Source organism: Desmodus rotundus, chromosome 8 (genome assembly GCF_022682495.2).
Source record: "Desmodus rotundus isolate HL8 chromosome 8, HLdesRot8A.1, whole genome shotgun sequence".
In the NCBI taxonomy this organism is placed as follows: domain Eukaryota; kingdom Metazoa; phylum Chordata; class Mammalia; order Chiroptera; family Phyllostomidae; genus Desmodus; species Desmodus rotundus.
In genome coordinates, this window is record NC_071394.1 from 78,972,343 (window position 1) to 78,998,627 (window position 26,285).

Here is a 26,285-nt window from a genome sequence, read left to right on the forward strand (position 1 = left end):
ATATATGAATATGCCTGAAAGAAAGGAGTTGGTGAAGGAAGTAATGTTGAATCCTATGTACCAGCCTTTGGGCTAGTCACATTATCTGTAGGGGGACCACATATAGCTTGTTTGACAGTTTGGACTGATTTTACTGTTTTAATAACAGCTAAAATACTCAATTTGGACAAAATATACATCCTGGCCTAAATTGATTGTTTTATCAATAGATCATAAAGGTCAAATATTTGCACCCTTAAATGACAAAACCACTTATAGTTTAACTTTTTCTTGTCATTGTGTGTGTTTAGTGGTGTAATAAATTTTATCCCTTGTGTCTTAGGTAAGTACACTTCTTAGTTGTACAATTCTGTTGACTGTTTTAGATTACTAGCTAGTGGCATTTGAAGGTGTTCAGAACAGGCACCCCCAGGATGTGCCCCTTTGACACTTGAATGATTTTGAGCTGAAGGCAGTCAACAACGTGGAGACTCACAAGAAACTTTCACCTCTCCCTTAAAGAATCTAAAGTAAGGTCCTTGCATATATTAGAGTTATCACCAGAAATGACTTTTATGATCTATGTGTATGGCAGAGCAAACATCTAGTTAATACCTGCTCTTCTTACTGTCTCATGAGTGACTTTTTTACCCTCTGAAGTCCCAAGGCTCTTTACCTCATCTTTAACTCAGAATGTCATGTATATCTCATTTTATCTTCCTGTATCTGAACCCCTCATGTATGTGTGGGTCTCTGACTATTTCATGTATGAGTTCCCATGCATATGTTTGTAAGTGAAGTTGCCTATTTTCTCTTTTTAATATGTTTCATGTTGATTTAATTACTAGATCAGGCAAAGAACCTAGGAGGGTAGAAGGAAATTTCTTCCTCCCCTACGCATGAAAACTTTAAAGCACATTTATAAACTGATAGGCAAGATTAAATTATATTATTACTCAAAGCGTATTTTGGCAGGCATTTTATGCTTACTCTGTTTATTGTGTGACTGATGGCTTTGAAATTGAATATGCTCACTAGTAATACAAGCTTCAAGCCAAGTTTGAGGTCAGTGCTTCTCAAAATATTAACTTCAATATGAATCACCTGGAGATCTTGTTAAACTGTAGATTCTGATTCATCAGGTCTGGAGTGGTGCCAAAAGTCTTCATTTCTAACAAGTTTCCAAGGGTTGCCAATGCTCTTGCTCAAGGACCACACTTTGAGCAGTAAGATTGTGTAGAACTCTGGAGGGCTAGGGAAGAGTTGGAAATGAGTCGAGCTAACCTGTCGGTGTGTATCACGGTCCCAGCTATCAGTTCATACTCTCTGAGTTTGATCTACTGCCTTAATTGAGTGCTGAAATAAGTTAATTAAAAAATTCAGAGGCATTGAATAGCAGTAATTCTGTTCTTAAGTTTTGCATATTTTAATGATTAAGTATAGTAATAAAATAATACCATCCCTACCTTGTCATACATTTTCTGTAGTTCCTTTGTATTGTCCATTAGCCTGCCCACCTCTCCAACCTCTTTATACTGTGTCTCATTGAATCTTGAAAGTGGTGTACATGAAGCATCTCCATTTCCATTCTCTAGAGCTCTTAGCTGCCATTGACCCTGACTATATCTATGGCAAAGAACAATGAGTAGAAACTGCTTAAATCTCAGCAAGACTTTTGTTACCAAATGAAAACAATCATTTGTGATCATTTTCCTTAAACTCAGGCCTCACTTTTTAATACCTTAAGTGAGCATTTATGGAAACTTCCAGGGAAGCTAATTTGAAATCCTTAGTCATTTAGATAGGAGTGCAGATTGAAGTTCACCTGTAGAGTCCACAGTGTATAGAGCTTGATTTTGTATGTAAGTTGACTTCACAGACATCATTTTAAGATGTGTCTAGTTCAATTCTTAATACAAAATAGATATGGCCTGAAGTGTAATGCATGCCATCTGATTTGTTACAGAACACAAAAATAGTTACAGTGAAGACAAGAGGAAGAAGAGAACCAGGACATGGGGAGGAAGAAGTAGCCTGGCTGATGATATGGCAATATTCAAAAGCAGCTTAGCCACAAAGGCGCTTTCTGCCCAAGCTAACAGGACAGACAGCACAAGAGAAAGAACACACAGAAGAACAAAACGTTTTTTATCCCAGCCACGGTTTGTAGAAGTGATGGTGGTTGCAGACCGACAAATGGTTTCATACCATGGAGCAAACCTTCAACATTATGTTTTAACTTTAATGTCAATTGTAAGTACATTCAAAAGAAGGTGCTTTGAGGGCCCTAAATATGCCAATGGGAAATGGGTTTCCACGCAGTGCCTTGGAGGATCATTCAGGGCTGGCATTTCAACAATTCAGGCAAGTGACTGAAAGAACATAAGATTATTCATTGGTTGCCATTTTATGATGACAATAGTGGTTCGCAATATTGAGTCTTTATTCTGTGTTAGACGATGTGCTTCTTACTTAAAAGGCATCATTTTTAATCCCCAGGCAACTCTGCTAGGTAGGATTGTTACACTGATTTTATAGATAAGAAAACTGAGCCTCAGAGGAGTTGGGTCACTTGCCAAATGGTTGTGGGAAAGCTTGGAGACTAATGTGACCTTTAGCTTGTGCAGTCACCAAAACCAGTGCTCTTTGTCTGACAGTGAACTTGCACAGCCAGGTATGCGTCTCCACTAAGACTGTTAGATGCTGGTTGTTGAGTCAGAGTCACCTGGGAAGCTTTTTAAGTGTAGCTGCCGGCCTCCAGCCTCTTCCCTAGCATTCTAATTAGCCCTGGGGTGAGGTCTAGAAATCTCTCACTGTATTTTTTTCTAGTCCCATTTTAAATTGGAAAAGCTGTATATTTCCATGATTTAAAAAATCAAACATAACAAAAAACCATTGATGAAAAATAAGTCTTTCCCTACCCATGCTCTCAAGCCCCTTCCCAGAGGCAACCACTGTTAAGTTTTTTTGCAAATGTTTCTAAACAACTCTGCCCAATATAGATATAATGTAAACAACATATATAATTTTAAATTTTCTAATAGCCACATGAAATAAAACAAATAAGTAAGATTAATTTTAATAATGCATTTTGTTTTATATCCAAATATTACTTTAAAAATTATTAATGAGGTATTTTAATTTTTTTATTCTAAGCCTTCAAAGTCCAGGATGTTTTATACTCACAGCACATCTCAGTTTGGACTAGCCACATTTCAAGTGCTCAATGACCATATATGGCAGGTGGACAACACAGCTCTGGACATTTCTTAAGCATATATGTGTGCATATACAACGCTTTTTCAAACAGAAATGCAGCATTATCCTAGATTCTTTTATACATTGCTTTTTTCTTGAAATATTGGAGATTGTTTTCTATAGCAGTCTCTATGATATTGCTCTCATTCATTTTAAGCCTCAGCTTAACAAGCCTTTTAATGCATTGACCCTGATTTATTTGAATGGGAATCTACTATTAATATAGTCCACAAATGTATGTGAAAAGCAGCCATATTTGGGAACATTGCTTTAGAGTTTCCACAGCCTGTGATTCTCCTTGTCTTCCCCTCACTGCTGTGAACCAGCTCCTCATGTTCCCCATTCCACACCCCAACCTGCCTCCCCTCCACCCTCCAGTTACCTGCCTTCTCCACACTTAGTCCCATGTACCCTAGCCCTCTCCTGTTCTGGACCACAGAAAGAAAAACCTAATTAGACCTTGCACAGACTCAACTCCATTTTATTTTCTTTTCTATTTTTTAAGATTTATTTTTAGAGAGTGAGAAAGAGAGAGAGAGAAATATCAATGTGAGAGAGAAACATTGATTGGTTGCCTCTCATATGCACCCAACCAGGGACCAAACCTGCAAACCAGGCATGTGCCTTGACTGTGAATCGGACCGGTGACTTTTTGCTTTGCAGGATGACACCCAACCAACTGAGTCAGACCCGTCAGGGCTCAAATCCATTTTCAACCCATAAATCCAGACCTACCCTAAGAATTTCAATTGCAAGCACATTACTTTGGGTCAAACTGATTGAAGTTGAGAGTTCCAGCTCTGCTACTCACCACTGTATATAGTCTTGGTTGAGTTACTTAATTTCGCTGAGCCTTTGTTTCCTCATATCTTGAGCAAAGTTTAGAATAATACCTAGCCCAGAGTTTTGTTATGAGACTAAATGCAAACTTATATTCAGTTTTCAGTAAGATTTAGTCCACAGTAAGTATTCAATGAATGTTAGCTCTCATAATTAACAATAATGATGAAAAAATAGGTTACCAGGTCATGGAGAACAGAAATGGGTGATAAACATGAAGAACAGCAGTATTAGCAAAGATGTGGTCAACGTGAGATTTCATAATTTGACAATCCAGGATGTCAACTGGGGTGAAGGACCTTGATAAGCATGTGACCTCCCCTTCATTAACTTTTTTAAAAAATGCTAATATTTGGTATTCAGGAATAAAGACTCCTATATTGGGTTGGAGCTTAGATGGAATAACAAAATTGTCATCAAACTCTTTCACTCTTTGCACTATTTTACACCTGCTGTGTGTACAATGGCACCACTCTAGATGTTAAACCTTATTGTTTGTATGTGTACTGGGATAATCCCCAGAGAGATGTACCATATACAAAGTGAATCAATACTCTAAAGTTTATATTATTAAAAAAGTTAATATCCAGTATTTGGCATAGAGAACTGTTGGGTTGCATGACCATGCAATTTCCAAAGAAAGCGCCTTGAAATTTAAATTTGTTAGAATTTATTGTTATTTAAAACTTCCATCTGTGAACAATTTTACAAAGAGACTTTTAGTGTTTGTTGAATGAAAATTCAAGACTCCAAAATGCATATGTTTGTTGCATGAATTATAAAAAGAGAAAAAAAAATTATAAAAAGAGGTGGAGCCCCAAATAAGAAGTAAATTGCTTATTGCTTACACAGAGTTCACAATTAACTTTGAAAAATTTATCTCGGTTGCAGGTAGCCTCTATCTATAAAGACCCCAGTATTGGAAATTTAATTAATATTGTTGTTGTGAACTTAGTTATGATTCATAATGAACAGGTAATAAAGTTTTTTTCTTCTTTCTTCTATCTGTATCCAAAATGGCATATCTCATTGGTACAATGAACCAACCACAATTTTTTTCTGTATTTAGGAAGGACCTTCCATATCTTTTAATGCCCAGACAACATTAAGAAAGTTTTGCGAGTGGCAGCATTCGAAGAACAATCTAGGTGGAATCCACCATGATACTGCTGTTCTTATAACGAGGTACGAATTTCTTATTCTTCACATCTCTCAGTTTCTAGTCAAGTTGATGGGGTGTGGTTGTATATTGCCGGTAGCCAGCTCCCAGTACAAGGTTTTTCAACCTCAGAACTATTGACATTTGGGAGCAGATAATTCTCTGTTGTGAGGCTGTCTTGTGCATTAAAGGATGTCTAGCAGCATCCAGGGTCCTGCCCATCACTTAACAGTAACATTCCCTCCTCTTAGTTGTGACAACCAACAGTGTGATCAGACCACATAGGTTGCCAAATGCTCTCTGGCAGTGGAAATGTCAGGCAGGCCTGAAGGAAAATGATCTTACAGAGGGGCAGTGGTTCTTCAGACTGAGCCAGTTGTTACCAGGCAGGATACAGTCCCAGTAATGCCAACCTCTGTGATTTTGCAAGAAGTCAGAGATGTGGATTTTTCTTAAAAGTGAACTTTCCCAATTTTTAAATGATAGCTCCTACTTCAAAATATTTGAAAAGCTGTGTGGGGCACCAAAGAGGTCTGCTGGCCCAGTGTGCTGCCCACCACTCACCTCGGACATGGTCAAAGGCACACACTTGTAAACATAAAGGAAAACATGTTTGTCAGGAATCTTTGTTAAGAAAACACAATCACTTCCTTCAATGTATAAGGAAAAATCCTGGTCAGAGAGGTTTCTGCTTGTTCTGTGGCCACCACCAAGGCAGAAGAAGACCTTTCAATGTAGCTTTTTATCCTTAAATCAGTGATTTCCCAACTGTTTTTGAGTTGCATAACCCTGGCCTTCTTAGTTTGCTTTTTGTTACCCCCTCCCTAGCGTGGGTACCATTGTGAATTCCTAGAGGACTAAAGTGTTTACTTGTATTGACGTTTCCTCTTTGGTGTCATCAAGGCCCTAAGTCTGCTTTGCTTTCAGACAGGATATCTGCAGAGCTCATGACAAATGTGATACCTTAGGTGAGTCTGCTGTGTGTCTCCTCTCTGGCTACATGTTTTTATTCTAGCCACAACTGCTTTTTCAAGTAAATCCTTGTTCTTTTCCTCCCAATAGGCCTTGCTGAACTGGGATCCCTTTGTGATCCACCTAGAAGCTGTTCTATTAATGAAGATAATGGATTGAGCACGGCTTTTACAATAGCCCATGAACTGGGCCATCTGTATGTTTCTTTTCCATATTTTCATTGAATTCAGAGTGACCTAAAACTTTTATTCCTTCACAACAGTGAACCTTCCCTTGACTTTAGAGGATGGGAGACACTTCTTAAGTGGGTCATAGAATTTGCAGGATTGAAGACCTTGGAACCTACCTGGGAGAAATAACCTTGATTTCAGAAGGCTGAGTAAATGCATTGCACCCTCTTTGGCCATAGCTCATGAGGCTCTTTGGTTTAACTGCACACATTTCCTATGAAAAGTCTAATATTCTCCTTTCCTACTGGGAATTGGAGGAAAGGGGCCTTCCCAAACCATCCACTGAAGCCAAGGGCATGTCAGCTAGGAGAATTTTATGACTTGGCATCTTTGTCTAGGAGGGTTCCCATTATTGCTCAGGCTCACAAGATTTTCACAAATCCAGATCATTCCTGGTTCTAGTTATATAGGTCTATATAATTCAGACAGTTAGCCTTAGGAACACTGAAATCTCTCATGGAAGAGAATGAACAAAGAACAAAGAAAACATTTACTAATTGTGGTCACTAAGTGGTCATTATGAAACTGGCTTTTCCTTTTTGTTCTTTTAGAGACAGAGCATGGCTAGAACATGTGGCAAAAGAGTATAAATTTGCTAGAAATTATTCTGGTATTTGAGCTGTATTATTTTCTTTCTAGAATAATTAAATTACTTATATCTTTATGAAATAATTTTCTCAGATGTCACTAATAGAGTTGTATATCAATTTTCAGGTCATATGTTAAGTTTAGAACTACAGTCATCTACTGAGCACACTTTTTCATTCACCAGTCTTGTGAGGGCACACATGTGCAGTGTGCCATGCTGGGCATAAAGCAAGGTGCACATACAGAGGTACCACCAATTCAGTTCAACATATAATGAATATATTTAAAAACTAGTACCTTTCAAGCATATGTTAATTGTATACCCCTTTTCTTTTCTCTAAAGGAAGTGTTATCAGACACCCAATATTTATGACACAAAAAAGGCTTGGCTTTCTGTCAAACAGTGGTGGCAGGCCAGGGTCCTGTTAGTCAGCTTTCTCTCTGTCCTTTTGGTTTCTGAAATGCTATCATGAAACTCAAGGATTTCTTGGAACTGAGTTTGAAAACTACTGATCCCACCATTGTTTCCCAAAGTACAAGGGCTTTAGCATTACTTCTGAAAGAATGGTCTGTGAAAACAAGAAAAGGAGTTTTACAGTCATGATTTCTTTAACTTTTCAACTACAGTTTACTACATTCAATATTATTCTGTATTAGCTTTAGGTATATAGCAGAGTGGTTAAAAAATCATGTAATTTATAGAGTGGTCCCCCGCTGCTTTCAAGCACCCACCTGGCCCTATACATACTTATCACAATATTATTGACTATACTCTCTATGCTGTAATCTGCATCTCTGTGACTATTCTGTAACTACCAATTTGTACTTCTTAATCCCTTCACCTTTTTTACCCAGCCCTCCAACTCCCCTCCCCTCTGACAGCTGTCAATCAGTTCTCTGTACCTATGAGTCCTTTTCTGTTTTGTTCATTAGATTCCACACATAAGTGAAATCATATCGTATTTGTCCTTCTCTGTCTCATTTATTACTTATTTCACTTAACATAATACCCTCTAGATCCATCCATGCTATTACAAAAAAAAAAGTTTTGTAGTCAAGTGATTTTTAAAAACTTTTTTGAATTTATTAGAGTGACATTGGTTAAAAAATTACATAGGTTTCAAGCGTACAATTCTGTAACACATCATCTGTATATTGTATTGTGGTACCGTGTGTTCACTACTCAAACTCAAGTCTCCATCCATCACCATTTATCTCCCCTTTACCGTTTTATACCTGCCCCACTCCCCTTTCCTTCTGGTAATCACCATACTATTATCTGTGTCTATAATGTTTTTTTCCTAATTCCTTCCCTTTTTTTCATCCAACCCCCCAACCTCCCTTCACTATGACAGTTGTCAGCCTATTCTCTGTATCTGTGAGTCAGTTTCTATTTTGTTTGTTTATTTTGTTCATTAGATTCCACATATAAATGAAATCATGTGGCATTGTCTTTCTCTGACTGGCTTATTTCACTTAGCATAATGCTCTCCAAGTTGCTTCTCAGCCTTTTGGCTAATATCAAGTGTAGGATTTGTTTTTATCAGTTTAACAGTAAAGTGATTTTTAAAAATGTATTCATAGTCTACCCCTGGTTGGAGTCACAAGGCTAAATGGTATAAACTGAAGGCTTTGACAACTTCTGTATTAAATTGTTGGTTTTGTGTAACTCAGTTTTCCCAAACTTATTTTAACAGAATCTTTTAGGGATTTTTGTTTGCTTTGCATAAAATTTAGTAAATTCCTTTAGAACTTTAAATAGGATGATAGATTTGACTGTGAAGAATAGGTTGCATTTCAACAGGGCAGCTATTCCTTTCTTAGGAAATAGAATTGGAAAAGTTACAGAGATAGGAATGTATTCAAAGGGCACATAATTTTTAATAACATTTCTTCCTAACATATGGCTAAGAAAAGTATACCATTTAAGTAAATATAATTAATTTTCTATTAATTTATTTCTACCAAGAGCTTATAAACTTCTTTTAGGCAGCCAGCTTATAAAGTTGACATTTTGAAGAAAGTGAGAATATTAAGTAGCAAAAACTAAATATTTTCAGCTATAGAGAAACCTAAATGCATAGTTAATAAACATCTTCCTGACAAAAAAACCATGTTTTTGGCATTGTTTTAAGAGCTTTCACTTATATTATCTCCCTTAATCTTCATTATCCCCACAGGTAGGTATGATTGTTTCTCTGTGTTTGACTTAGTGAGATTAGACTGGGCTCCCAGCTCCAGGACAGACATCAGCTGAAAGCCAGACACCCAAGTTCTGGACTGAATTGTTCCACATTCTGCTTGAATTGAAGAAAATGTATGCTACTTCCCTACCTGTAAAGTAGGATAATACATATATTATCTCAGTTGTGTCAAAAAGTGAAGTATAAAATAGTTAATGAATGATGTGAGTTGTTATTTAAGCAAAAAGTATATTCCTAACACATTAAGAATTACCTTTGTTTTGGTGCTTGGTCTCATATAGTTAGTTTTGCTCCCATTTAAGGAAGTGAAAATCCACAGATTTTCTAATGAATCTTTTAAAAATTACATGCTGAGTTGTTCCAGTCATGACTTTCTGATAACAAAAAAACCAACAGTTATTGAAGGTAAAAAGCAGTTGATCTTGTATCTGTTGAGCATTATTGGCTGCTTCAAAAACAGCTCCTACCTTCTCATACAGCTTCATAGACACAGAGTTTAAGAGGAAGAATTTGGGAGGTCAATTACCTCTATTGGATGTAGAAATCTTTTCACAGTATTCATGATGATTCCACAACTGTCTTAACAGCAGAGAATATAGTTTATATATATTCCAAAGCACGAGGTTTTAGAATCAGAATGAAGTAGATTCCAATCCCAGCTCCCCCATCTTAGTGCTGATGACCTCAATCAAGTAATTACATCTCAGTTTCCTTATTCGTAAAATGTAGATAGTAATCATATTAGTCATTAGGTCAAATAGGTAATTAAGTGAAATAAAGCATCTGACACATTTAACACACTACCCAGTGTTTTGTGAATGCAATAAAAGTGTTATTGTTGCTTAATAAGTGCTTAGTGCATATTATCTAGCTTCTGCTATAAGCAAATGTACCTGACATTTGAATGAAAGGAAGTTTTTTTTTACGTGATGAAATAAACTGGATTTCCTCAAGTCCTCATGAGGGTGGGGAGTAAACATCAGCCCCCTTGCACTACAGAGAAACAGCTAATCTAAGATTTGGATGCTGTGCTTGTTGGGTTTGTTAGTATAGGCAGGGTACTGACTCAGCAGCTGGGAACTAGAAATCTGGGCAGTCATTCTTTTAAGAAAATGGACTCATAAGCAATAAGAACTACTTTTAAGTTCAACCAAAACAGTTTGAGTTTTTCCATCTCACAATTTATATCAGGCAATTATTCCATCTGTCAATTATTGTGGGACCCAAATTTTTAAAAGAAAAAGAAAAGAAAACCAAACACAAGAGAAATCAATGGACTGGACTTCACATGCTTTTATCCCAGCTTTACTTTCATATGAAACAAGTCAACACACTTCTGACTCACTTATTTCCATATTTCAAGATGAACTAGTGAAGGAAATTCCTCCCTAAATGTTCAATTAATCATATGCATCAAATTTGTAATTGGGGAAAGTCATCCAGAGAGGACAACCCCTCTGAGCTTCTTAGCCAGTGGATAAATACTAAAGCTGATAATGGCATCTGAATCATACAGTTGATGATTCTGGACTGACAAATGCTTCCTTTCACTTTTCCCTACTTCATCTGGCAAGTATGTGTTAATGCTGTGGCCAAGTTCTTTCCCAGGCCCAAGAGGAGGACATTGGTACTTCATCACAGCCTTCTAGCGTGGTGGGGAGGGACAGGGGCAGAGGAGAGAAAACCTGGGTTAATTTAAAACTCATTTTATTCCCAACTTTTCAGGAAGCCAGTACCAATCAATTGCTGTTGGCATGAAGCAAGAAACTATTTGCCATCTTTGAGTTAAGCCAATTGAAGAGGCATGTCTCTGGTTTCCATGCTTGCAGACTTCCTTAACTGTTTTATTGTTCATGAACTCCACACACCTTTATGGTACACCTACAGGGTTATGTCCTTTGTCAACCTGATCTGAAGTGAAGGAGATGCCAAGACCCACAGTGAGCCTCTTATTAGGAAGCTTTGGCTGCAAATTTTGACATTTCACTGACACTTTATATTCAAACTGTTATCATAACCTGCCAAATCTTGCCTCTATAAATTGGCCTTTAACTGCTTAATAGGAATTCCAACTACTGTATTCTAGCACAAACTACAGAACACTCAAAGCTTCTGCAATTCCAGAAAGTACACTTAAGCCACATAATGGCTCAATCCACATTTTTTATACATTAAAGGCACTGTATATTAAATTGAGTGAGAATTATATTTTATCATCACTGCATCTGTAATTGTCTAGTTTTGTTCTGCTCACCAGGATTCAGGTTTTTATCCACAATGCGGTAGTCAGTTTAAAAAAAAAATTTAGACATCCACAATGCGGTAGTCAGTTTAAAAAAAAAATTTAGACATGTAAATTCTTGAAAGCAATTATATCAGCTCAATCCCTTTGTGTTTATTGACAGTCTCATCCTTGTCTCGTTGGCCTTAGGTTTAATATGCCTCATGATGACAGCAATAAGTGCAAAGAAGAAGGAGTAAAGAGTCCCCAGCAAGTCATGGCTCCGACATTGAACTTCCACACCAAACCCTGGATATGGTCAAAGTGTAGTCGAAAATATGTCACTGAATTTTTAGAGTAAGACTTGAACCTTGTTTTAGCACAGACTTCTGGTGTACGGCCTCCATGTAGTAACCTAATTGTGGGAAAGAAAATGTAGAGTCAAGCATTCTTTTTGAGTTGTTATTTTTGTTGACTGACATTCCTTGAAGGAAGGAAAAAAAATACTCTCTGCCATCTGTGCAGTTTATGTCCTTGCCACAGTTTGGAAGATTACAGACTGATCTAAAAGGAAGGTTGGGATCTTACAGAGAATGTGTAAATGTTGCTTTATTTCTGGTACAGACAGGATATGTAGATGTTCAGGTATTAGGAGAGGGAGCATGAATGTGATTACATGATGAAGGAAAGCCACAATATTTATGAGCTTTAACTTAGTAATTTTGGCTTGGAAAGGGGTAGGCTAGTGAGACAATCCCAAAGAAGGTTATCTGGGTGGATGAGAATTGCAGCAGCCCTCCCTGTTATTGAATGGAGGACATTCTCTCTCTCTCTCTCTGTCTTCCTCCCGCCCTCTCTCTCTCTTTTACACACACATACACACCTTATCTCCTTCTCTCTTTTCTTGTTTTGTTTTTTAAGCTTCCTGCCAGGCTGCTCAAAGATCCCATTACATTATACAATATCCCTGTGTCACAGATTTATTGCTTTTCTCTCCCAGAAGTACAAAAGGTTAAGTGATTGTCCTAAGGTCACTGGGTGTATATTTTTGCAACCACAGGGAAGAGGGGGTTTTATTAATCAGAACTCACTGGGTGTGAATTTCATCCAGAAGTGTTTGTATAAATGTCAGAAGAACTGGAGGGCTGTTGTTTTTCCTCTTTAATCAGATGATAGGTGTTTCTTGCCATAGTTGATTAATTCACTCAGCTATTCAGCAAACATTTACTAAACATCTGTTGTTACAGAAGATGAAAAGACAGTATTTTTGCCCCTAAGAAGCTTACAGCCTATTGGAGAAGGTGGTAAAATTAAATAAATAAATATATAAAAAGATAATTGCCTTGAAATGTGATAAAAGCTGTAAAAGATACACACTTCCTACTGTGTTGTATACATAGCCAATCAGTATACAAACAAATATATACCAAAACATAACTTCAACTCCTAGACTTAACCTTGCATGAAAAGAGTAAAACAAATATAAAGAACTGTCCTCTCTACCATTACAATGGCAGATGGCCTTCCCTTTCATCTGGAGGTGTCGACGAGTCACATGTCGCCCATTGCTCTCACCATCTGTACTTTTTGCCTTCCATAGCATTGGTTACGGCGAGTGTTTGCTTAACAAACCTGAATCCAGATACTACCATTTGCCTTCCCAACTGCCAGGCCTCCTTTACAACGTGAATAAACAATGTGAATTGATTTTTGGACCAGGTTCTCAGGTGTGCCCATTTATGGTAAGTGTTTGGAGGCTGATTCTGGACCTCTTTTTATTCAGTTTTCCATTAGATTTTCACTCTAATATAAACTGCTCATGGAAAAGTTGAGAATGGTCCATTGACTCTTAAGGATAATACTAACAATGGTGGTGATAAGCAGTCACAGTACTCAGTATTAGATGGTGCTTTGCCGGCACTTTCTCATTTCACTCTCAGGACAGTCCAACAGGGAGATGCCGTTACTGCTTTCTTCATACAGGGGGGAAAGTGAGGCTCAGAGAGGCACGTTGTGGTGCTGTAATGGCAGGGCTCAGCCCTTTTCTCTCCTTGTCTCCTTTCATGACCATTGACCTATCTAGGTGACCTTTATTATAGGGACTCTTCTAGATGCAGTAAAAGTAATTCATGGGACAAACCTGTTTCCCTGGTTTAACTCGTCAAACCTGTGTCCTGTGACCACCTGGGGCTTGAAGTCATTTCTGGTGGTAGCTCAGGTGGTGGTTGTGTGATACTTTGATGTATGTGTTGTGGACATTTGGACCAATGATATGATCTAGTGGTTATCAGATTTCAAATGTTCAGAACTGCTTCTTTGGGATGCCTCATTCTACCTCTTGGGGTGTATGTGTTTGTTTTGTTGGGAGAAATTTCAGAGATTGCATGGTGAATTGGGAAGTACAATGATTCCATGAAAATAATAAAATATTTTGAGTAAAATTTATTCATGATTATACTTATTTCTGTGTTATTCATTATAGTGAACATTGGGAGTAATCCAAGTGCCCTACAATAAAATGGTTCAGCAAATTATGATGTCTTCATTTAGTAGAATACTATACAATAATTAAAAATTAACTGCACATGGCAACAGTTCCTGATTTTTTTTAAGTTAACAGGATAAATAATTATTTTGTAGAGTATGTTGTCAACTGTAAAAAGCAAGAAACTGTAGGAAAACCTGGGTAGTTTGAGGCTTTTCTATTTAAAAAAAATAAACTATTAGAACTTTCTGATGTTTTCTATTATGAGCATGCTTTAGTTTAATAATCAGGAAAAAGTGTTTAAAATGTATGCTCTGAAATAGAGCTAAATATATCAATTTGGATAAAGCTAAAAAATGCTGTGTGTGTATGTGAGTGGTGAGTGTAAGCAAGTTACAAGACCTATCAGTATATTCTGAAATGCTGAATAATATTGTTTGCTTAAAGTTGAAATGTATGTTATTGTTTGATACTTACATATTTGTCATAGAGCAATGGGAATGGAAGGATGGCCACCCTTCGGGACAATGTCATCTCTGGGAGAAGGGAAGGGGGTTTGCAATTAAGGAGGAATATACTGGGCCTTCACCTGGGCCTGGGGAGTTTCCCTTCTTTAGTTGGGTGGTAGGTTCGTGCTTATCCATTATGTTGCTATTAGTGCTTTTTGTATGCCTGAAATATTTCACAATATTTTGTCCCTTCTTTCCTCTGATAACCCCTAAGACCCTGGTAAACAGTTATTTTATGACTGTGGGAGTATACGGACTACTAAAAGAAAACACTAGTTTTGCGGTCAAGCCAAGCCAAAACTCAAATCACAGCTAATCACAGCATAACTCTGAACCTAATCTCCTGTCACAGCTCCTCACAAACCTACGCTCTCATCACACAGCTCCAGTGTGCGAGTGCGCATGCTCCCTCATCTCTTCCCCAGTGTCCTCATCAGCAGCCGGGGGAGGGGTTACTGAGGAAGATGCCACTATGTAATGCACAGAAGCCCCTTTTTTACACCATTTCAAGTCCTGCCAGGCATACAAGTGTACCTCATTTACTGCTCTCCATATCCCTTGGAATATTTTATCACTAATCATACCTGGAAATAAAATCCCTTTCCAATCTATAGCACATCATTGGCAGAACATTAACTGAAAGTAATCCTTGCCTTGTTTGATATCATCTAACCATGTTGTCGCTAAATTGTCATTTCACTGAAATGAGCAGATGCAGTGTCGACGACTCTGGTGCAATAACGGGGACGGAGGAGACGGAGCGAGCAAAGGCTGCCGGACACAGCATACACCCTGGGCCGATGGGACCGAGTGTGAGTCTGGAAAGGCAAGTAACGCCCTAACCTTTCCTTCTCTCTTGGGCCAGAAATGGTCAAGATTTTAGCTACAGGCTCAGTCACCACTGCTTAAAATGTAAATAAATGCAGTGTTTAGCATGCATAATACTTTTTTTGAGGCAAGGGGTTCAGCTTCGCTATTGAGAATTGTGAAAACATTATTGTGTACTATTGATGTGATAGACGTGGCTATCACTATTGCCTCCATTTTAAGACATACTTTTTCTCATTTCCCCATTTCTGAAATTCCAATGTGCATTTTAATTTATTGGTACATTTAATGTGAGGTAGGCCCTGGCTGGTGTAGCTCAGTGGATTGAGCACAGGCTGTGAACCAAAGAGTCACTAGTTCAATTCCCAGTCAGGGCACATGCCTGGGTTGCAGGCCAGGTCCCCAGTGAGGGCCACAAGAAGGCAATCACACATTGATCTTTCCTTCCTTCTTTCCCCCTCCCTTCCCTTCTCTCTAAAAATAAATAAATAAAATATTTTAAAATAAATGTGAAGTAGCATTTTTCTTCTTTCTATCTTTTTTTAGGGTGGCAGTGGAAGTCTATTATTAAATAATGAGGCATCTTAAAATCAAAGAAATCCAGAAATACAGTAAACTTACTGTGTTCACTACTGGTTTTTCCCAACCTTTGTCCCGTTAAGAAGCGATGATGTCACATAGGATATATCTAAGTCCAAATTCTCATTTGGTTATCTTGGGTTCCACTCATTTGTTACTAACCAGACAAAATCCACTACTTGTATATCCCAGTGATAAATAACAATGTCCCAGGAACCTGGAGTATGATCAATGTAACCTGCTTCACCTCACGTCCATCTTAAAAAATAAACAAGGTACTATGTGATACCATCATTATCACTCAAAAATTTCATGAGAAAATGTTTTAGATATAAACCCTGATTTTTTAAAACTCCATATGAAAAATACCATACTGTCACTGAACAACAATGCAATTCTTGGACTATATTCTGAGCTTTTTGTCTTCCTTCCATATATTTTTCCTCTCTTCTATCTTCTTCCCATTGTTTACTTCACTCACTTTTAATGTTTTATTCTCATCTCACTTTTTCCCTCCACTTTACCTTGTAGAATCAATGGCACAAGAACATTTCCATGAAAGGAGTACTAAAGAGTTGGCAGAACTTAATTCTTTTTAACTTGGTTTTATACAAAGGGAACAGAAAAAAGAAGTGACTTGCCCAAGATCACACAGTTTGTTCAGGGCAGAGCCCTCAACACCTGGGCCCCTGTCCTCCTTAATTCCCTCTTTTGTTTGTTCTGAAGAGGCTGAAGGGTACTGTCATGACTATAACTGAGCTCCTTCAGTTTCCAGTGGTCAAACAGGGGGACTAGTGGTTTCTTCACTCATCTCTCATCTCATGTAATAATGTTACATGAGCTGGAGGTCATGAAAGGTATTTGAAAAACACAAAGTTCAATGCAAAAACAAAAAATCACAATGAATATGATTTTATACTTAATATGGTGACTAAGCCACCTGAAGTTATCACTTCTTAATGGCTAGGACCTCAGCAATTAAGTATACACCCTTCTCCAGTAACAACCTCACCAAAACTATATATAGACATAGGTATAACAACCTTTGTATCTTTCATTAGCTTAAAAAGAAATACATCTCCTTGGTCATAGTGAATCTTTAATTTTGGGGGGGACATTTAACTCAACATGTTGAAGGCTGAGGATCATAGCTTTAAGTGGAAATATGTTTCTTAGATTTCCATGGCAGCTGTTAAGAATTCACTCATTGTTATGAGATGAAGAGGCCTGAGTCCCTCTAAACGCAGTGACCCAGACAGCTGCTACCAATTGATGGGAGATGACAGTAGACATGATACTCATTTGATGATTTGGTTAGTTGGCTTGATATAGAGCCAGCCAACTATATTACTTGTATTGAAACTGTTTAATGTTGGAAAATTCACTGGTATTGCGTTGTGGTTTTTAATGAATCCGAGGCACCCACCTAATATGTCTATTTCTGACAGATGCTATTGCTTTAAAAACCATAACAAAGAAGGATTCTCAATAATATGATGAAATGAATTATATTTAGTAAAATTATCATGAACAGGCTGCCAAGTGCCATGTAGTGATATGGTATCCCAATCCGTCAGGGAACACAGGAACTCAGGAGGATGTCTGCTGTGTCTTTTCTAATCTTCTGTTTTTGTAACAGAAGCAGAAGACAAGGGATTGCAGGCTAATCTCACACCTGAGGGATGATGGGCTATTTGGGATATTTTTCAGAAGACTTTTTCGATGTATGTTTGTATTCAGCAAGAGTAAGGGACTTTGAGGCATTCCAAAGGGCAGGTTCAGAACACTTTCAGAGAAGCAATTCTGCAGAGAAAATGATAGGTACATTTTTAGTTGTGTTTTAGAAAATCGAAAAAAAAGAAAAGTGGCCAAGTCTAGTAGCTTTTATTAAAGATGTGGGTAAATGTGCTTATTCCCCTGAAGAATATTTATGCATTTTAGAAATGCCAGAGATGGTAGATATGTTGGCATAGAAATTCTTTGGTTCTTCCATTTTGTTTTCATAGAATTGGCAGTAAAACCATATGCCTTTCTCCAGCAAATTCTGACACCCTTTACTGAGGGGTTGATTTTTTTTATTTCTCTTTTTTCTGCCCTGCTGTCTCAGCAGTGATCTGTCTTGGGCTGCTGACACAGTGTTATTTTGATGAATGACTCTAATGTCTCTTTCTTTTCTTCATTCACTTGTTAAGTCCATTAACATTTTTATTTTAATCCTGTTTGTGAGTCTCAGGTTTCAAACTTTTATTTTAAACCTCATTGGTATGAAATTGATCACCAAGTCCCTTCTCCAACCTTTTTTTAAGGGGATTTGGGGTACTTAGGTAGAATATCTTTTAAATGGCTCTGGACTCTTTTTAGGAAAGGCTGACTATATTTTGGCTGGGACCCCACTAGCTATTTAATGCTTTGTTATGATGTAATGGCTATTCCAGCATGTCCTTATTGTTTGTCAAATTTGCCTGGAAAAATAGATGATCTTGGTACATTTTTGCCAAACAGCCCTAGTTTCCAGGCTCTGTCATCTCAGACACTTCCTCTGTTTTTCTGAGGTTCTTCCTCTCCTTTGAATACCTATCAATGGTCATATCTGTAAGACAGGTTTCATCTGAAGATCAGTTTTCAGTTTTCAGTTTTATTTTAAAAAGGGACCATGTAGGACATTTGAGTCCAGTGCTGAATGATAACACTCTAGTAATGGCAGCACCTATGTCCTCATTGCTCTGAAGTTTATTGTTTGTTCTTGTGCAAGTAGAGTCTATAGGATAGAGAGATCAACAGACTGAAGACTTAAGTGTCCAAAGGAGAAAAATGTAATCCCAGGTAACTTCTCATTATGAAACACCATGAATCTTCATAGGATTTTTTCCTTACTTTGTAGAATTTATAAAATGTGTACATGGCACCAAGACTTGAAGGCTGAATTTGGGTGTCAGCTATGACCTCAGTTATATATTAATTAGAAATTTTGTTCAGGTCAGACCCATTGTAAGAAAATTGGCCTGCTTCTGACAAAAAAAAAATTAAACAAGTTATGGAGCTGTTGTGGTAGTTCCACAAAACCATCAGAGACCCAGACTCCTAATTTTTTTCTGCTCCACTGCCATATGCAAATGGACTTTATCCTCAAAATTACAAAATGCCCCCAGCAGCTCCAGACATCAAGTGTGAGTTTTAGGGAGAATGAAGCCAAAGAGCAAGGAAGTAAGGGACAAAAGAACCTTCCCAGAATCTCACCCAATGAATCCTGCTGACATCTCTTTGACTATTCTTATCTGTACAAGAATCTGGGGAAATACAGATTCTGTACCAAGGATGAAAAGGAGAATGAATATCAGGTGGACAACTTAGTCTTAGCCTTACCTAACCATTTTTTTTAATTTGCTTTTGTTTTAAATTTCAGTCTTTATTTAGATGTCAAAAATTCTTTGCATTTCTCACAATTGAGAGAGACACAGCATCTGTCCCAGTTAAGAAGGCACTCTTGAGTCAGATTGTCTGATGACTAGGCTCTGCCTATTATTGAGGTTTGGCCTAAGATTTTGCCACCATTTGGGGGTAAGAATAGTACCTACTTCTTAGTGTGCTGTGAGAGTTAAGAAAGTTGATATATGCTTAGAACAGTGCCTGACAAATATCAAGTGTAAATGTTTGCTGGTATTATTACAACTTTATTGAAGTGTGGTCCCCTATGTGCTCAGCTGTGTATTAGGTGCTGTAGATATATTGTCCCATGATATACTCAAGACAACTTTGAAGGGTAGGTCTTTATTTTTCATCTGTGGAAGAAGCAGAGTTCACTGACTCACCCAAGGTCACAGAGTTAGTTTGTGGAAGCTAGACTTTTGCCCACTAAGCTTCGTCCCTTCACTGTCCAACATGGCAGCCATTAGGCACATGAGGCTGGTGAGCGCTTGAAATGTTCTGAACTGAGATGTGCTTAAGTGAAAAAACACACTAGGCATTGAAAACTTAGTATGAAAAAAGTATTTAAAAACTCATTTCTAATTTTGTATTGACTACATATAGAAATAATGTTTTAGATGTGTTGAGCTAAATAAGATATATTAAAATTAATTTCAGGGATTTTTTTACTTGTTTTAATGTGGCTTTTAGAAATTTTTAATTTGTTTAAATACATGACTCAAGTGACATTCTTATTAGGTAGTGGTGCTCTAGTCCAAGCTGCTTCTCTCATTTATCTTTATATGCATATATTTCAAGAAATGTTCAAGAACACTATAGAGACAAGCAAACAGGGATTTCAGGGAGTGATGTGGTCACCTCTGCCTCTGCCTACATTTCTCAGTTATGGAGTTACGCAGAATTCTTTGGACTCAGCAGAACCTTTTAAGCCTTAAGCCAAGGGAAAGGGATGTGTCCTCAGATACTCCGAGAGGTAATTCCAAGGGAGAAGGCACAGCAGAATAAGGAAAGTTTAATTGTACTCTTTGAATAAATTTTCACCAAGCCTTTCCTGGGACCAGCCATGCAGACTAGGACTTTCACTTGCCTCTTATTTGTCCATTTTCCCTGTGTATACCCTCCTCCCCAGCCTTTGTGGCTCCACACCTGTGTCTTCCCTGTGGATAAATCACGGCAGAGTCACTAGCTCTGCTTAGAGATCTGAGTGAGCTGCAGGGTGTCACCCTCCTGCCTCCACGTCTGCCGCTCTTCCTTTGTTCCCTGCTCAGTGACCTCGGCTTTGTGTTAAGGCCTCACACCCAACAATGGCAGAGGGCTGAAATGAGCTTCTTGACCCCCTTGTCCTGCTGAGGACTTTTATTTTTTGTTTCATTGTAAACATCATGGCCTTCTTCCTGCTCCAGGATGGAGAATGTGAAATGATTGGTAGCAAAAAAGCAAGAGTTTAAGGCTCTCTATAATGTGTCCATTTTGCTTTAGTGTTGTCCATGTGCGTTGGTGGAATAAATATATAGGAATCCTATAACTAACTTTTTTCCTTTTTCTGTTTAATTGAAATTGACCTTTCAAATCCATGGGAAGCAATAAAGCATTATCTTTTTAACAGGCTCGAAGCATCTCAGTCTAGTTAATGGAGATTTGCTATGCAAATCCACTAACTCATTTTGGCCCTATCTGTAGCCAGTCTGTCCATTTCCACTCCTCATTTATTAAAATAAGCTAATTGAGCACCTCAAAGCTGGCAACTGGAGTTACCCTGACAGCCTCTCATTGGCCAGTTTTATTTAAGCAAATTGTAAATGAAGACAGCCTAAAATCAAAAGTACGAGAACAAAATCCCTACAGCTTCCATTATTCATGTGGATGATGAAATTGCAGCATGTCACTCCAGCACATGGAACACTATTAGAACTGGGTGTATTTGAAAGGACAGTGGGTCTTACAATGTTTCAAGCACCAAGCTGTCCCTCATTGTTCCCCTTATTAAATACAGCACTGCAAGTTTGGATTTTGTGTTCCCAAAGAAATGGAGGGCCCTGTGACTGATGGATCCTGGGGAAGTTGGACTCACTTTGGAACCTGCTCAAGAACATGTGGAGGGGGCATCAAAGTTGCTGTTCGGGAGTGCAACAGACCAGAGTAAGTACTAGAACTCATCATTATTATAAATGAGATAGCAGGAAAGAAAAATGCCTAAAGAGAAAATTTAGCTGGAGGCAGATAAAGAGCTCTTTCAGATTAAGAGAGTGGGTGGTCTTGAGGGCTGCTAAAACGAATGGTGTCCAAACTCTATCCCGGGGCATTTCCCTTCTGTATTATTCTTTTTCCCCCGTGATCCTTTATTATTAAAAGTTTTGTCTAATGAATAGTAGATGCTTTTATGTTGATTGGCCTGTTTAACAATTTTGATAGTCAGACATATCTCACAGCCCTCCCACCCATCCCCAGAGCCTGGGATAGATAGCATGCTAATAAAGTGAACAGATAAATTTTTCACAAGGAAACAAAGAGAATGGTCATTTCCATCTAGATTGTAGATAAATACACCTTTTCCAGTTAGCTTCTGAAATGCTAAAATAGATGCACAGACCCCTGAGGCGGCATTAGCAAATCCCAAGGGACCCGGGACAGCAAGTCAGGAATTACTTTTTATATCAATCTAGTTGTTTTACAGGTGAGATACCTGAGGTCCCTATTGCACAACCTGACAGTTTATAGTTTGGGAGTGTCCTGCTTGTCAGGATAATTCTCATTATATGACCAGTCTAACCTTGTTAAGACCTCATGTTCACATAAAGCCAGTGGGTTTTTTTCCCAGCATCTATTATGGCAGACCTGTGTTTGCTGAGGAGGCTGTTTACAAGTAGGTTTTAAAAATTGCTATCTTCGTTTTAAGGAATGACATCCAATTTTGTGTGGCTATAAGATGTATCAAATTTAAAGGAGTAGAACATAATACATGACATGTTTGCCGCTGAACCTATATACACTGGGGACCCCAAGAAGTCTTCACAGATTAGGGGAAGTTTTTAGATGTATAAAGCAGTAACAACCATTTTTAAAGAACCAGCTGCTTTGGGATGATGTACAATGATTTTGGCCAGCAATATTCATTTTTAACAACCTGCAGTAAGGGTAGCAGACTGGATTATAGAGAGAAACATGCAGGTAAAGTAGAAAGGTGGGCTGATTCAAGACTGTGTTATATACAGGATTATATACAGGATTGTATTGCAGAGTGGTGGAGACGAAGCGCAGGGCACTCCTCAGATCTAGCTGATAGTTCGCAGGTAGGAAAAGGGCCTGCCATTGAAAAAGCTTCCAAAATATGTATAAGAAATATATGAGTTGTGTGAACCAACAAAGAACATAACTGTAAGCCACTATTGCAAGCCCTGGTCTAAATAAATAGTCTGTAGGACAAATCACAGGTGATGATCAATTTACTTTAATATATTTTTGTTTATACCCCAACATTTAGTTCACATCCACATATTATTAATCTTTATAGAAGACAACTAAAGAGCTATAAGATATAGATTCTGATTTATATCTATGCATGTAAGCTAATAAACCCCTTAGATTTGCCTATATTTAGTATTAATTTTTAAATAATAGTATAAAATAGTACATGTTTTTAAAAATTCAAATGTATATGATATAAAAAATTCCTATCATCGTATTTCTAACCCCCAATAAGCCCCACAAGAAATAACTGCCAAAAAAACAATTGTATGTGTATTCTTTTGTACTTTCCAACAAGATTGTGGATGTAACACATATTATATGAAATGAGGATCACACAAAATAAGGATCACACTACATATAGTGTTCTACAAATTGCTTTTTGAAATCAAGTATATATCATTGTTGAAACTTTAAAATAAAATATTTTAGGCTAACAGCAAATATGAATTTTTTACAAAGTAAAAACTATGAGGTGGTTACATTGAGCCAAATCGGTATCGTAAGCTGTATTATTATGAGGGTATGGATACTGCGAATAGTAGGCACTTTTGAAATTTTGACTCAAGAATGTTGTATTCAAAAGAAGTGTTTGGTCTTTTTTCTTTCCTTCCTCTTCTCTTCCCTTCTGTTCTCTTCTTTTTTAAGTATTAAAGCAATTGTAAAAGTGCTGTGGAAAGTGGAGAGAGATAAAGCATTCCATAATGGGAATGGGCCAGACAAAGAAAACCACCCATGTAAAGATTTCAGCAGGAAAGGATCTTGAGCTTCAAAGTGAAGATCCTCACATTCAGAAGTTAGGAACAAATCATTAAAGACTTCAGTTAGAGGTCCTTGTACTTGCTGTTTGCTATGGGAGGTTTTGAAATGATACAATCCACCTAGTCAAGTGTCTGCACAGACATTACTTCATTAAAACACCTCCAAGTTATTTGCACTGTGGGATGTCCCTGTGCATTGAGGAAGGAGAGTGCCTCTGAAACCAAGGTTACAGTGGCACCAGGGAAGTCAATTTGATGAGAGAGGGGAACACAGAAAGGGAAAATCAGATCCAAATCTCAGTTTAAAAGCTTTTTCAGGGAACTTGCAGAGTAAATGGCTCACCATGTAGAATACAGAAGTGGTTGCTGTCCTCATTCTCAGTTTGAGGGGAATGGTTGCCCCTCCTGGCAACCTGCTTTTGTCAGTTTGAGGAGCCCCGAGATTTTAATGTAGAGCTCCACTTTCAGAATCCAAGGTTGTCTCTATTAAGAACACTGGGTTGTTTTTATTTTTCACAGTATTCATGTGATTCAAGAATGTATTTGTTTAACATTCAGAAATATTATGCTGAATTTTTAGGTTTTTTTCCTTGAAAGTGTAGAAGCTAGAAGAGAAAAGTAGTGTTGCCATGCACATGGATTGTGCTATACCTTTGAGCCAGCTGCGTAAACTGCATGCTTTCTAATTTTAGTTAAAAAATGTTTTGTTCTCAGTTTGTGTACAGTGCTATAGGTATGCCATCATGACAGTTGGGCCCTGATATTTTCTTTATATGCTATATTTATTTTTCTTAATCCCATTTTTGACCAATGTCCTACAGGTAAAATGAGCATTTATTCTGGTTTATAAAAACAGTTCAGTTTACATCTGTCTTCCTGGAGAAGTTTAATTGCTCCCTTTTTAATTCTCAAGGTGCCCTGGCTTGAGCAATTAATTATATGTTCACCAAATCTATGAGAAATATGTAATAGGGTAAAAGTTTAAATTAGAACCACTAAATCAAAAGACAGTGTCAGAACAAGACCAGCATTGGAACCAGAAGGCACATTCTCAGGCCAGTGGGCCTGTGCTTGTTATTCTGTGCTCTGAATTTGACTCTGAGTGTCCTGGTGATTGGAAAAAAAAATGGTTTATGGAATTGTTACACCCCATAAAAATAAAAAATCAAACCAGTTCTTTATGAAAGTCAAAGTATTTCCCTCTTCTAGTGCTTCTGTCTTGTTTTTCAATTAGGAAGTAGGTTAAATTTAAAAATAATAATAAATTCATAGACTTGAGAAGAGACATGATTGTGAACTGGATATTTCTCGTTTAGGCTTTCACCATAGCAACTACTGATGCAATCTTACATAAAGAGTGTAGGCATATGTCTATTTCATCTAAGAAAGAAAACCTCTCATTTGGCTGTAAAGAATTGAAGTGAAGGTTTTTTGAGGCATTGAGCTGGATGAACTTACTTGAAAATGTCGCAAGTTGGCTACAGTGCGACCACCGTTAACTAATGAATTTAATATCCAGTTCCATACACTGCTGCATCTGGCAGGATCATCAGTGATGACTAGTACAGCTTCCTGGCTCATCTCATCTAATCCTTGAATAGCTTTTCAGCACATTCTGTAGCTGGCCATTTGACTCCTTCTTAAAATCTTCCAAGCTTAGGAAATACATTACCTTCTGGGGCTGCCTGTTGCATCATTAGAAATTCCTTCCTTGTGTTGACCCTAAACAACCTGCCCTAACCCACTGTAAGTAAACGTAGAAGTTCAGATTTCTGTTCAAACCCATTTGCAGACTAAAGATTAGCTTTCCTTGACGGCAGAATGCACCTGTGATGATCTTTGCAAAAATTCCTTCATCTTTGGTGATGAAGCATTGCAAAGTTTCTTTGTATATATGAATAGGCATGGTTGTGCTTGAAAGAAAGATTCATCTTGGCTGTGCTAAATATAGTTACTTTCATAGTAATTAATCTAGCAATTTCTAAGCCCTTTTCCTCCCTATTTGACATGCAATACTTTTAGAAGATCTTAGTAGTTGGAAAATGTGGTTAATATTTTTTCCAGTTGCATTTCCTATAATTTTTAGTATTTCCCTACATGGAAAAAAATACCCCTAACCAGCTAAATTAATAAAATATAAGATGAATTTTTTCCATACTGAAAGGTAAATTAAATTGGCTAAAGCCCTCCCCATTACACAGTACATGCCAATCAGGCAAAGATTATATTGGCTAGGACACAGGTGGCAAACACAAGGCCCGCAGGCTGAATCTGGCCCTCCACCTTGTTTTATCCAGCCTGGTAACTTGTTTCTACCTGGTGGCAGCACCAAGCTCTCACTTAACTGTTAAGGAGTGGTTGCATTTATACAGCCTTAAAATTACATTCGGCCCTTTGAAGGCAATCACAAGGCTGGTGGTCCCTGGTGAAAATGAGTTTGACACCCCTGGACTAAGATATAAGATAAGCCATATATTTCAAAAGGGCAAATATATGTTTATTAATCAAATATAATCTGCCTTTTTGTACAAAGCAAATAAAATCAGAGAAGGAGTTTTGATATGGGACGAGTCCTGTTTCAAGAGAGGCAGCATAGCAGAGGCCAGATCATGAGTGAAAGGTTTGGGTTGGCCTCAGCCAGTGCATCTCACTTAATTGGCACATGACCCTACCAGAATACTTAACATTTCTGAGCCCAGTTCTAACAAAGTATCAGAAACAAGAGTACCACTACCTACCTCATAACATGTCCATGCATAGTCATAAGAATAGCTCAGGGGC

General features: G+C 37.8%; 1 protein-coding gene across 1 annotated transcript in view; it reads left to right on the forward strand.

The window, feature by feature from the left end:
• Positions 1–26,285, forward strand: part of ADAMTS9 (ADAM metallopeptidase with thrombospondin type 1 motif 9) — a 164,678-nt gene that overhangs the window by 26,647 nt on the left and 111,746 nt on the right. Inside the window, exons 4-12 of the mRNA XM_053929461.1 lie at positions 1,946–2,232; positions 4,969–5,052; positions 5,147–5,262; positions 6,164–6,204; positions 6,299–6,404; positions 11,662–11,808; positions 13,052–13,193; positions 15,158–15,271; positions 21,272–21,417. Coding sequence (XP_053785436.1) covers positions 1,946–2,232; positions 4,969–5,052; positions 5,147–5,262; positions 6,164–6,204; positions 6,299–6,404; positions 11,662–11,808; positions 13,052–13,193; positions 15,158–15,271; positions 21,272–21,417 — 1,183 coding nt within the window. The remainder of the gene's footprint in view (positions 1–1,945; positions 2,233–4,968; positions 5,053–5,146; positions 5,263–6,163; positions 6,205–6,298; positions 6,405–11,661; positions 11,809–13,051; positions 13,194–15,157; positions 15,272–21,271; positions 21,418–26,285) is intronic.